The following is a 12486-nucleotide window of genomic DNA, read 5'->3' as shown; positions in this document are numbered from 1 at the left end:
GATCAAGTCCAGCCTTGCAGAGAAGGCAAAGAGACAGAGGTGCTTTCCAGGGAAACCAAACAGTGACTGGGAGCATCCCAGAGATTGGAGAGAAGGGAAATAGAGAGGAGAAAGTTTACAGAGGTGTCTCAAGAGACATCCTAAACCTGAACCTCACACCAAACATACACCTGACTCGAAGGCTCACCCCAAATTTAACCCTAACCATAACCCTGAACCTCACTCCAAACCCAACCCTAACCCTAACCCCAAACCTAACACTAACCCCACCATTAACCCTAAATCTAATTTCTAACCCTAAACCTAGTTCCTAACTCTGACCCTAAGAACTAAACCTGACCCTTAACCCTAATGAAAAATATAATCCTAACTCTGGCCCTAATGCTAAACCCAACCCTAATTGGGTTAACCCACCATAAACCTAAACCTAATACCTATCTCTGAACCTAATGCTAACACTAACTACTAAACCTAACCCTAAAATAATCCTAATCCTGACTGTAACACTAAACCTGACCCTAACGACCAAAAATAATCCCTAACCTGAACACCAGCCCTAACACCCTGACCCCTAATCACAATGTTAAACCTAATCCTAACCCAAGAGGTTGGTCAAAGGATGGACCAGGCTTTGCTCGGTGGGGCCTGGCAATGGGACAGGAGGGACGGGTGGGAACTGATGCCCAGGAAGTTCCAGCTGAGGAAGAAATTCTTTGCTATGCAGTGGCTGAGCACTGAATGGATTGTCCAGAGAGAGTGTGGAGTCTCCTCTCTGGGGATATTCCAGAACACTTTGGACACAATCCTGTTCCACGTACTCTGGGGTGGAGCAGGGAAGTGGGAGCAAGAGACTCACTGGGGTCCCTTCCATGTCAATCCGTGTCCAGCAGTCCCACCTGGGTCACCAAACCCTGTTGTTCCCTGGTGCACAGAAGCAACTCACACACCCAGGTGAGGGATTCCTTTATTCCCTTTTTCCTGATGCCCTGAGCCCACTTCCCACTCCTGCTCTTCTCTGGGGTCATGGAGCTCCTTCTGCCTCACCAAGCTAAGGGGGAATCATAAACTGTTCAGTTGGAGCTGCAGAGAGGAGGGCAGGGACCTTCTGCTCACCAGGTGTGGTCCTGGAGGGTTCTGAGGTGTACAAGAGAGCCTTGCCCTGCCAAGGTGCCAAGATCTGGCCAGACCAAACCCCAGAGGAACCCATCTGTGTCCCCACCTGGCCTGGCTGTGCCTGTGGCCACAGCCCTGGGGCTGAAGGGCAGGTCTGGCTCAGGGGCACAGCCCCAGAACCCCCTGCTCTCTTTTCACCCATCCAGCAGGACAGGACATCCTTCCTGGGGGAAAACACCTCCCGTGCCTGGGAATACCCACCAGAGGAACTGTCTTGGGACCATTTCCTCAGCTTGTTGATCTGCAGGGCCTTCATACACTGCTCCCGGGACACCCGGAACGACTCCAGGTTTGCCAGGACCTGCTTTGCTCGTGGTGTCCTGCAAGGACATGGACAGAGTCCCTCTTGCTCCCTGGCTGAGACCCTGCCTAGCACAGCCCCTGCCCACTCCTACGCCTGTCTCTGCTCCTGCCCCTGCCCCTGTCCCTGCCCCTGCCCCTGCCCCTGTCCCTTCCCCTGCTCCTGTCCCAGCCCCTGATCCTGTCCCTGCCTTCTCCTGTCCCTGTCTCTGCCCATTCCTATCCCTGTCCCTGTCCTGCCCCTACCACTGCCCCTCTCCCTGTCCCTGCCCCTGTCCCTGCCCACTCCTGTCCCTGTCCCAGCCCCTGCCCTCTCCTGCCCCTGTCCCTGTCTCTGCCCATTCTTGTCCCTGTCCCTGTCCCTGCTCCTGCCCCTGTCCCAGCCCCTGTCCCTGTCCTGCCCCTGTCCCTGTCCTGCCCCTGTCCCAGCCCCTCTCCCTGTCTCTGCCCCTGTCCCTGTCCTGCCCCTGTCCCTGTCCCAGTCTCTTTCCCTGTCCCAGTCTCTTTCCCTGTCCCTGCCCCTGTCCCTTCCCACTTCTGCCCCTGTCCCCATCCCTGTCCTTGTCCCTGTCCCTGACCATTTCCCTGTCAGTGTCCCCCTGTCCCCTTGTCCCTCTCCCTGTCCCTGTCCCTACCCTCTCCTGCCTCTGTGCCCACATTGCCTTTGCCCCCAGCACCCCGTTCAACACAGGACAAGCTCCAGGCCCATGAGACCCTGGACATCATGGGTTATCCTGGGATACTCTGGGGAAATCCAAGGGGCCATATCCAGCTCAGGGCTCCACTTTTCCCTCCCACCTCCTCAATCCTCTCTGGCTTTTCCAAACTCTTACTTTGGCTTTTGCCTCCTGCCAAGAGGGGAAGGGGTTTTCATGGTCTCCTCTCCCTGTGGGGACAGGGCAGCTGCCACTCCTGCCACAGCAGCTGCCCTCTTCTTCCTCACCCTCTCAAACTGCCCGGGGGGGGAGGCAGCTTCCTTCTCCTGCCTCCCCTGCTCTGCCACGGGTAGGAACTGTTGTGTGGAGAAAAGGGAGGCAGCTCAGACATTTTGACAACAGTCCAAATCCCATCCCACAGCCTGTGACCCAAGGGACACTTTGGTTTCCTCCTCTCTCCCCCCCCCAAAACCCTTGACAGGGACCTTCTGCTTCCTATGGAAACCTCGACACTCTAAAGACCCAGTTCAGGAAAAAAGCCTTGGCAAGGGCAGCACAGACCACTGGAGTCATTCCCAAGGCCGAGGGGAGGAGCCAAAAGGCATTCTGGAATGAACACATCCAAAGGGATCCTTCAAGCCTCCCTATCCTCAGGGTGGATGCAGCCTTCCCACAGGGACACAGGACGTGATCCCACACCTGTGTCACACACCAGGACACAGGACATGATCCCTCCTCCATACCCTGTCCTGGGACACAGGACAGGATCCCACACCTGTGTCACACCAGGACACAGGACATGATCCCTCCTCCATACCCTGTCCTGGGACACAGGACAGGATCCCGGACCATGTACCGGGACACAGCTCACCTGCCTTCTGGGAGCAAGGACACCAGCTCCAGGTGCTTCCATCTGCTCCACAGCTCTGCCCTTCTGCCCAGAGCTCCCAATAATGGGAGGCAGCAAACTGCAAACACCACAGGAGCACTTTGTCTGAGGAACAACATCCCCCCAGGGTTGTGCCCTCCCAAGATCCCTGTGCATTCCTCCCACCCCATGGGAAGAAGCTGAACATGAGCCAGAGTGTGCCCAGGTGGCCAAGAAGGCCAATGGATCCTGGCCTGGCTCAGGAACAGGGTGGCCAACAGGGCCAGGGAAGTGATTCTGCCCCTGGACTCAGCGCTGGTGAGGCCACCCCTGGAGTGCTGTGTCCAGTTCTGGGCCCTCAGCTCAGGAAGGACATGGAGGGGCTGGAGCAGGGCCAGAGAAGAGCAACGAGGCTGGGGAAGGGACTCAAGCATGAGTGCTGGGAGGAGAGGCTGAGGGAGCTGGGGGGGCTCAGCCTGGAGAAGAGGAGGCTCAGGGGAGACCTCCTCACTCTCTGCAACTCCCTGAAAGGAGGTTGCAGCCAGGGGGGGGCTGGTCTCTTTTCCCAGGCAACCATCAGCAAGACAAGAGGGCTGGGTCTCAAGTTGTGCCAGGGGAGGTTTAGGTTGGATATTAGAAAGAATTTCTTTCCAGAGAGGGTGCTCAGACATTGGAATGGGCTGCCCAGGGAGGGGGTGGATTCGCTGTCCCTGGAGGTTTTTAAGAAGAGACTGGATGTGGCATCAGTGCCATGGGCTGGGAACCACAGCGGGGTTGGATCAAGGGTTGGACTTGATGATCTCAGAGGTCCCTTCCAACCCAGCTGATTCTGTGATTCTATGAAGAGCCAAGTCCTCGTGCCCATGCTGGGATCCGCTCTGGCACAGGCACAGTGGCCAAAGGTGGCAGCTCCTCACATCCACCCAGGAGCACATGGCACTTGGCATTCCCTAGAGCCACTCTCCAGGACTCACCTCCCTCTCTGCCCTCCAGCATCAGCCTTTCTCTTTTCCACATCCCGTATCCGACTCGGAGAAACACGTGGGCGAGAAAGAAGGCGCTGGCCAGGAACATTCCCTGGGGAAGGTAAAGAGGAAGCTCCTCTCAGCTGCACCTCTGGAACACTTTGGACATGAAGGATGTGCCAGCCCTCCTGTCCCAACCCACTCCCCTTCCCTGAGGGCCGTGCTACTCCCTGGAGCTGCCCCACTGCTGCCTTGGGGCCCCAGGTAGAGAAAGGGTGACCTGCTGGGACAGCTTTTAGGCTGGAGAGGGGATTCCCTTGAGCATGGAGGAGATCAGTTCTGGGAGGGGATGTACCCGGAGTCAGCTGGTGCTCAGCACTTGTTCCAGAGCTCTGCAGGGAAGCAGTCACAGGATGTGGCTTTGACTTCCCATCCACCTGCACAAAGCTGGAAAGAATGTGGAGACCTCAGTTGGAATGGATGTAGCAGAGTCCATGGCAGCCCCTGGGAAGGAGCTGTTCCCAGCCATCCAGTTTTCCAAATGAGACACAGTAGAAGGAGTGGCAAAACATTTCCCTGGAGCCTCCATCCACAGGGCTCCTCTCAGGCAAGTCTGGGATACCCCTTGTCAGAGGTGCTTTCCAAGGGAAGCAAACACACAGTGACTGGGAGCATCCCAGGCTCTGGGACCTGAGAATATCCCGGGCTCTGTGGCCTCTTGGTTCTCAGTCCCACTCCAAGGAAAGGGAAGGAGATGGTGGAGTTCTGTACCATGGCCCCCAACTGCATCTCCAGGGCACTTCCCACACAGGTGGGAAGGCAAAACGGGCCTTCTTCCCAGGGAATCCACCTGGAGGCACTTCCCAAAGAAGCCAGAATGGGGCAGAGTTCTTCCCACCCAACCTCAGGAGGAGACCAGCAGCAGTAGCACCCAGGGCAGCTCAGCAGGGAGGGGCTGGGACACTGCCCAGCCAGGAGGGAACACAGCCCTGGAACAGGAAAAAAGGGACTCACTGTGGCAACACCAAGACACCTCCAGGAGGCAGCTCGGAAATGTCCTTTTCCATGTGGGCTGTGAATGATTGCCTCAGGTTTGGTGACTGCAACAGGGACAGAGACATGGCAGGGATCCACGGGGAATTTACCCTGCTCAACAGGCAGAAACCTCGCCTCAAACCCGACCACAGCTGCCTCTGTCACCCCAACCCCAACTGCCTCTTTGTCTCCCCAACCCCAGCTCCCTCTCCACCACCCCAACCCCAAATGTGTCTCCTCAACCCCAATCCCTGCTGCCTCTCTCTCACCCCAACCCCAGCTGTCTCTCTGTCTCCTCAACCCCAAATACCTCTCCTAAAACCCAACCCCAGCTGCCTCTCTGTCACCCCAATCTCAGCTGCCTCTCCTCCATCCCAACCACGATTACCTCTCTGTCATCCCAATTCCGGCTCCCTCTCCACCATCACAACTGAACTGCCATTCCGTCACCCCAACCCCAGCTGCCTTTACCCCACCCCATCCCCAGCTCCCTCTCTGCCACCCCCAATCCCAACAGCCCCTCTGCCATCCCAGCCTCAGCTCCCTGTCTGTCTCCCCAGCCCAACTCCAGCTGCCTCTCCCCCACCCTCCTCCTCTGCACCCTGCATCGTGTCCACATCCACCGGCCTCCCCACCACCTTGGCCTTTTGGGACACCAAAAGGTGTCTCCAAGCCCAGCACAGCTCCTCCTCCAGGCAGGACCCTCCGGGGGCAGGAGGGCAGGCCCAGTCAGCAGGACCATGGGAAGCTGCCCAAGAGTTGGAAGGTGTGGCAGACCCACCTGGAGCAAACTGTCTGCCAGGTTCTCGGACTGAGCCACCTCCCGGGCCAGGTCCTCGAAGAACCTCATGGCCACGTGCCCCCCTCGGCACACCAGGACGCCGATGTCCTTGAACATGAAGTCGAAGTTCTGCCTGCTGGCCAAGGCCCACTCAAAGACCCTCGTGGTGGCCTTGATGCACATCACGACGGTGGCCTTGGGCACGTGCAGGCGCAGGGCAACCTCGGCACAGACCAGCTCGTCGGCTCTGGAGAGCTCTGGGGAGAAACCAGCCCACGGCAACATCACCCCCTCGGCCCTCCCGGGGTCACCGGCCACTCCAGAGCCACCGACCCTCCCACCAGGAGGACCCAGCAGCACATCTCGTGCCTCCGTGGGCCTGTGCAGTGACTGCCAGGAACACTTCCAAGAGAGCTGCCCAGCAGTACCAGCACCCCTTGGATTTAGGGTGCTGCTGGCAGGGCCCCAGCAGTGTCCAGGGCTCATCTTACCAGGCGCCAGACTGTTCCCATGAGGGAGCTTGTTCCCCACCAGGAATGGCTTGTCCAGGTCGAACTCGGGACTGTCAACCAAGAAACCTTCCAGTTTTCCCTGCCAGATGGGTTTTTTCATGATGTGGATGGTCCCCAGGCCCATCAGCCCGACCCTCTGGAATCAAAGGCAGGTGATAAGCAAGGCCAGGCACTTTTCAGAGAGCAGACAGGGGAAAAGGCTTGTGTGGACTCCACTGAGGGGGATCTGTGGCCTTTCCAGCCCTGCTGCTGCAAGGCCTGAGATGGAGCACTCAGGAGAGCCCTGCACCACAGAGGGTTCCTCACTCCCTGCAGTGTGCAGGACACACAGATCCTGGGAAGGCCCAAGGAGTGCCAAGAGCTGAGAACTGTCAGAGCACTGCCTGGGCTCTCCCACTGGGTGTTCCTCCCTTCCAGCTGTGCTGGAAAAGACTCCAAAAAAAAGAAATCCAACACTCTCCTGCTAAAGTGCTGCTTGTCTGCTCTCTCCAACTGCCTGGGACACTTAAGCCAGATGAGCAAGGGCCAAGCAGGACAGGGAAGAGTCAAGAAACCCCCATGACCTGAGGGAGGACGAGGAAACCAACCCCACCTTCTTCAGCAGCAGGTCTTGGCGGCAGCACTCGGACACACAGTCCCAAATTTTAGTGATTACTGTTGGAAAAAGAGAAGGAAGGGCCACGTTGAGGTTATGAAGATCATCATTCCCCCTCGCCTTCCTAACCTCACATCCCCTTCTCCACAGGGACTCCTCCTGGGGAAAGCCACCAACACATTTATTACTGGTGACTGGAGTAGCCTCTCAATCAGTGTAGCCTCTAAAATCAAGAATGGTCTAATGAAGGATATCCAAAAGCAATGCAATTTTCTTTCTAATTCAACATATTTTCTGATTCCCCAAAACCCATATCTGTTCTTTCCTCATATTTGCTGATTTGCTAAAAAACATATTTTTTGTTAATTTTGCAGTAAAGTCAAAATCCACAGAAGGGCCCTGGTAATGAGTCACCTTTTCTGAACTTGCAGTGAAGAATTCTGCAGTTCAAACCCTGAAATTGGCACAAGTGGGACTGTTTGAGTGACTGTGGAAACACCAGATGGGAATACCAGGAGAAGAGAGTCAGGAATGGCACATTTGGGCAACTGGGGAGCCAGATGCTGGAGAGCAGTGCCAGGAAAGGGCCTGGGGGTCCTGGTGGTGCCAGTTGTCCCTGAGTCAGCAGTGCCCTGGCAGCCAGGAGGGCCAACCCTGTCCTGGGGCATCAGGGAGGGGATTGTCCTGCTCTGCTCTGCCCTGGGGTGGCCTCACCTCAATATTGGGGCAGTTTGGGGGGACACAATGGAGGGAAGGGATTGAGCCATTGGAGAGTGTCCAAAGGAGGCAACAGAGATAGGAAGGGCCTTGATTTGAAGCCGTGTGAGGACACTGAGGGCACTTGGTGTGTTCAGCTGGAGAAGAGGAGACTGAGGGGAGACCTCAGTGCAGTTCCAGCTTCCTGGGGAGGGGCAGGGACTGAGCTCTGCTCTGTGGGGACTGGGGACAGCACCCAGGGAATGGCCTGGAGTTGGGTCAGGGCAGGCTCAGGTTGGAGATTAGAAAGAGGTTCTTCCCCCAAAGGCTGGTTGGGCACTGCCCAGGCTCCTCAGGGCAGTGGGCACAGCCTCAGGGCAGTGGGCACAGCCCCAAGGCTGCCAGAGCTCCAGGAGGGTTTGGATGATCCTCTGGGGCACAGGGTGGGACTCTTGGGGATGGGTCTGGGCAGGGCCAGGAGTTGGACTGGATGATCCCTGTGGGTCCCTTCCAGCTCAGCATATTCTGTGACCCTGTGAAAAGCTGGGATTATCCCATGGCTCCTGGGCCTCAGGGGACCTCAAGGCCTCACCATCCTTGGAGAAATACACCAGGTCTGGGGACAGAGCAAGGAGGGAGCCAGGAAAGGGCTCTGTCTTGGCTGCAGCTCCTCGTGCTCGAGCTACTCTCCTCCTCCTCTCCATCTCACCATGGCCCCAAACCGGGGCACCAGATCCTGGGAGCAGCTCCCCACGGATGGTCCTAGTCCTGGTTCTAGGGAAGTGGGCATTGGGGTGTTGTCAAGGGAGGCAGAATGTCCCACTGTGACCTCAGTGTGTGGCTGTAGGGCCAGGCTTCACCCATCAAGGGGAAGGAGGCTGCACTTGTCCTTTTGAGGGGTTGCCCCCACAAATATCCCTTTCCAAAGAGTCACCACCCAGCACTGCTGGCCCTCACCTGAGAAGCCCCAGACATGGCAACTTTCTTCCCAGACAAAGGAGTCTGAAAAACTTGGGGGGTGAAAAAAATTAAGTGGGGAAAAACCTCAGCCCCAAACTGAGGTAATTTAAGCTTCAGGAGTCCTTGGTCCTAAGTGGCACTACCAGGGAATGTCTGGAATTGTGGAATCATAAAATGTCCTGAGCTGAAGGGATCCACGAGGATCCTCCAGTCCAACTCTTCTCCCTGCACAGACACCCCAGCAATCCCACCACGGAGCCCCCAAAGTGATAAGAAGGATGCTGGACTCAGTATTTATTTACAGGCAGTTTAGGGGACATGGGGGGACTCCAAAATCTCCTGTCCCTCAAGCCAAAAAACCCCAAAAGAGGCCTCTCAAAACACCCTGGGTGGGGTGACCCCGTACTGGGGCAGGGTCCCCAAACTGCAGCCCCTCCAAAACGTTTGTTGTGCCCCTCCATGATTTTTGGGGTGTAAGGGTGGCCCCTTTTCAGACCTCGCCCCTCCCAGGCACTGGAAGTCAGTGCAGGCATTTTGGGGGGCTGCAGGAGATTGGGGGAGCCCTGGGGGTGGGGGTGTTGGAAACAACAGAACTTTTAAATAATTTTAATTATTTAATTATTTATGTACTTATTAATTTGTTTTAATTATTTAAAACCAAGAGCCCTTCTCCCCAGCCAAGCAAGCCTGCAACCTTTGGCTCTTTGGTGTATTTTGTGGGCCAGCCTGGGTACTCCATGGCAGCAAGAGCTTTCTGTCCTGGCCCCTTTGCTCTGGGAGGAATCTTCAAATGTACGACAGAGATCTCCTTTGATAGCGTCAGGGGAGGATTGAGAGCTGCTGGCAGCCAGGAAAGAAGGGTTAGGTAACACAAGTGGAGAGATTCTGGAGAAATCCAACATGTGGAGGATCAAAAGAAGCAGCCAGGACTTACCTCCTGTGTCCCAGCAGGATGTGGAGAAGAGACAGAGCTGTGGAGAAGAGACAGAGCTGTGGAGAACAGCTTGAGATCCAGCTCAGGGTGTTTGGGAGGTGCTCTGTCTCTCCCCATGTGACTAATGGAGTCTGGGTTTGTGCCTTCAAAACAGATAAAAACAACGACTTTCCTCTTGATCCATCTTGTCAGGACTGTAATCTCACTGGTACAGGAAGTTCTGTGTGCCTGAGAAGCAAGAATTCTGCAGTTTATGGGTTTCCAGTTGCTACTCTACTAAAAAGAATTCAAAAACTGGTCTGCTTATCACAGCATTTCACTGCTCACAGGAAAACTGGTGATTCTTCTAAGGAAGGACCTTGACTCTTTTCAGGAAAGCAGCTCGATTAACTAGAAAATGTAAAAGCTTTCAGTTGCTACAGTTTCCCTGATTCTACAGGCAAACTGCTGCAGCACTGCATTTTAAACCCGGTTACCAGCCTGGTCTGCAGGCCAGAGGGATGAATTCTGTTTTCTGTAGGACCCCTCTGAAGTCCAACACCCCTTAAACCTGCTAAACTTTCACACTGGCAAAGTCAACGTTGTCTGCAATTCCAAGTGGGGAGACCAAAGGCAACGCCAGGGAAAACCTGCTCTTGGTTTTCTGTAAAACACCTTGTCTGGAGGTCTGGGAATTGCAGTTGCTTCCTGCCCCCAGGCCAGCAGTGCTTCCAGCATTTATGACAGGAATGCAGGAGAGGGGTTGGGATCTGTCCTTACAGAATTCTGGCTCTCAGGATTTCCAGGCTGATGCTGTATTTGTATGTCCTGGACTGCCACGGGAACACACCCCAGAACAAACTGCTAAAAGATACTGAAGTTGCCATTTCAGCCACCAGCTGGCCCTTGATAATGGCAGGGCTGGTGGTGGTTCTGGGGCTTTTCCTTGCCAGAAGTCACCCAAGTCCAAGGAGGAAGATAAACACCCTGTTGTCAGACTGGAGGAAGTTGGGTCACGAGTTCCATAACTGCCCAAACCTTGCAAACAGCCCAATGAGAGAGAACAAAACAGTGAAATGGCTCCTCTGCCTTCGATTCCTCCTGGTTATCAGTGTCCCCAGTGCCACTGACAGACCCTTCTGCAGCCCTGCAGTGAGCTGAGAGCAGAGGCACGAATTCCAAGTGGAACGGCCAAACCCTGTTCTCCCACTGCCAAGGGGGAGCAAGGGAGGGAATTGTCCCTGCAGGCCCTTCCTAAGTGCTGTGCTGGGGTGAACTCCTCATGTTCAAAGGGAAGGGAGATGGAAGGAGGTGGAAGGAGATGGAAGGAGAGGGAAAGCTCCTTCTTTTGCCTGGGTCACCACAACAAAGCCTTATCACAAACGGGCTGGTTGCAGCGAGTCCCACTCCCTGTGCACTGCCAACACACCTTCCAGCTGCAGGGGCTGATCCCTGTGAACTCACCCTGAGTTAACACAAACCTCTGCCCTCAGAGTCACTCAGGAGCCCATCTGCAGCTTGGTCATTAACACAGATTTCCTTGCAGCCCTCAGACACTGCAGTTCTAAGTTCAAGAGCCGTGTTCTCCACAATCAGCAAAGTCACCGACATAATTTTCCTTGGAAGTCAGTGCTCCATTGCAGTCCTTGGCTTATCAAACAGAGCCTAATCTTGTATTAAACACTGGTAAAAAAACCCACAAAACAGTCCCTGCATTAAAAAAGTTGCTCTTCCTCTGTTACTTTTTCTTGTAGTTGAGACTTTTTGTTCCTTTGACCTTCAGGTTTGTGCTGCCCTATGAGTTATTTACCAGCACAAAAAAGAGTTCTTAGCAGTTTCTTTTCCTTAAGAAACCTGAAATCTCAATGGAATAACTTCAAAAGTAAGTGCCTGGACCCCGATTTGCTGCTGAGGGGCACATGGAGCCATCCTGCTTTGCCACATTAAGGCAAAGCACAACGTGGACTTGAAGAGACAGAATTAAAAAATTGGAAATAAAACCTGTGCAAAGGGGAAACTTAAATATAATCCTGAAAGCAGGAACATCAAATCAGTCGATGTGATCAGAACAACACAAATGCAGAGGAAATCAGCCTGGAATCCAGAAGCTTCAATGCAAGGTAGGATTAATTCTGAATATAAGCCTTGCATCACACTCTTGTGACTGTCAAAAGCAGACATGAAAAGAGACTGGTCTCTGCCAACTTCTGGTTCATTTGCATCAGAATTCTCTATAGCCCAGCGTTATTAACTTCTTCTTTTCATGTATTCAACTGCCTTGTATTCTGCAGATGCTCAGATCACAGATGCATTTGAAAACCTCCCCACTCAGCCCCTTTGTTTTAGTGCTCAGAAAGGTGCTGCAGATATCCTTTGCCTTTGCACAAGAGGAAACACACCTGACCAAATACCCCTCACCAAAGAACAGCCTGCACTGGAGTTAAATGATCCTTTTCTTCCTTGAAAAAAAAAGTGGGGTAATTTTTCAGATAAAAGAATGACACACACTCAGACCTGCTTTTCCAATGGGTGAAACCACTGATCCTGCTCCCTCCTGAGAGTGACCGTGGCCCCAGGGGAAACCTCTCCTTTCCCCAAAACACTGCACTGCAAAAAGGACCAGAAAAAAGCCCTGCTCTGCTCCTGGAGGGCTGATTTGTTCTCATGGTTACTGACTGGCTTCACTGAGGCACCAATTTATTTTCTCTCTTCGTTCACAGATGATTTTCCTAATTAGATGGTCAGGCAGCTATTTACAAAAAAAAAACCCCAGCAAAATCATCAGAGTATCATCCAAAATAACATTGGTGTGTATTGCCCTCTCCCACCAGACCTGTCTGCACCTCATTCCCCCAGGTAACCACCTGTCAAAGTCACTGTTTCTTTTTGAACCCAGCAGATTCAGGTTTAGTTTCCTGCAAATCCCAGTTTCTTCCTCTACAAAATTTCCTGTCCTGGCAGCATCCCCCACTCACCACCACAGATCCCAGGGCTGGTCCCAAATCCTGCCTTCCCTTCCTGTTCTGTCCCTG

General features: G+C 54.2%; 1 protein-coding gene across 3 annotated transcripts in view; it reads right to left on the bottom strand.

The window, feature by feature from the left end:
* The window catches only part of LOC127470628 (coiled-coil domain-containing protein 81-like), a 165760-nt gene extending 156658 nt beyond the window's left edge, over window positions 1-9102 (bottom strand). Inside the window, exons 1-11 of one of the 3 annotated variants that reach the window (XM_051786336.1) lie at window positions 8174-8420; window positions 6883-6944; window positions 6270-6426; window positions 5779-6035; window positions 4977-5062; window positions 4318-4409; window positions 3972-4074; window positions 3001-3097; window positions 2307-2485; window positions 1375-1493; window positions 945-1048 (exon numbers count right to left, since the gene is read on the bottom strand). In XM_051786336.1, the coding sequence (XP_051642296.1) occupies window positions 1041-1048; window positions 1375-1493; window positions 2307-2485; window positions 3001-3097; window positions 3972-4074; window positions 4318-4409; window positions 4977-5062; window positions 5779-6035; window positions 6270-6426; window positions 6883-6944; window positions 8174-8285 (1272 nt within the window). In that variant the 5' untranslated portion in view covers window positions 8286-8420 and the 3' untranslated portion in view covers window positions 945-1040. Of the gene's footprint in view, window positions 1-944; window positions 1049-1374; window positions 1494-2306; window positions 2486-2978; window positions 3098-3971; window positions 4075-4317; window positions 4410-4976; window positions 5063-5778; window positions 6036-6269; window positions 6427-6882; window positions 6945-7299; window positions 7892-8173 lie in introns of those variants that run through there. The other 2 variants (XM_051786335.1, XM_051786337.1) reach the window with 2 other exon arrangements.
* Window positions 9103-12486: the final 3384 nt, after the last annotated feature.

The sequence above is a fragment of the Manacus candei genome, unplaced genomic scaffold, assembly GCF_025592945.1.
Source record: "Manacus candei isolate 608988 ecotype Guabito, Panama unplaced genomic scaffold, ASM2559294v1 h1tg000022l, whole genome shotgun sequence".
NCBI lineage: Eukaryota > Metazoa > Chordata > Aves > Passeriformes > Pipridae > Manacus > Manacus candei.
The sequence above is the reverse complement of the archived record's forward strand: the minus strand, read 5'-3'. Positions and strand labels throughout refer to the sequence as shown.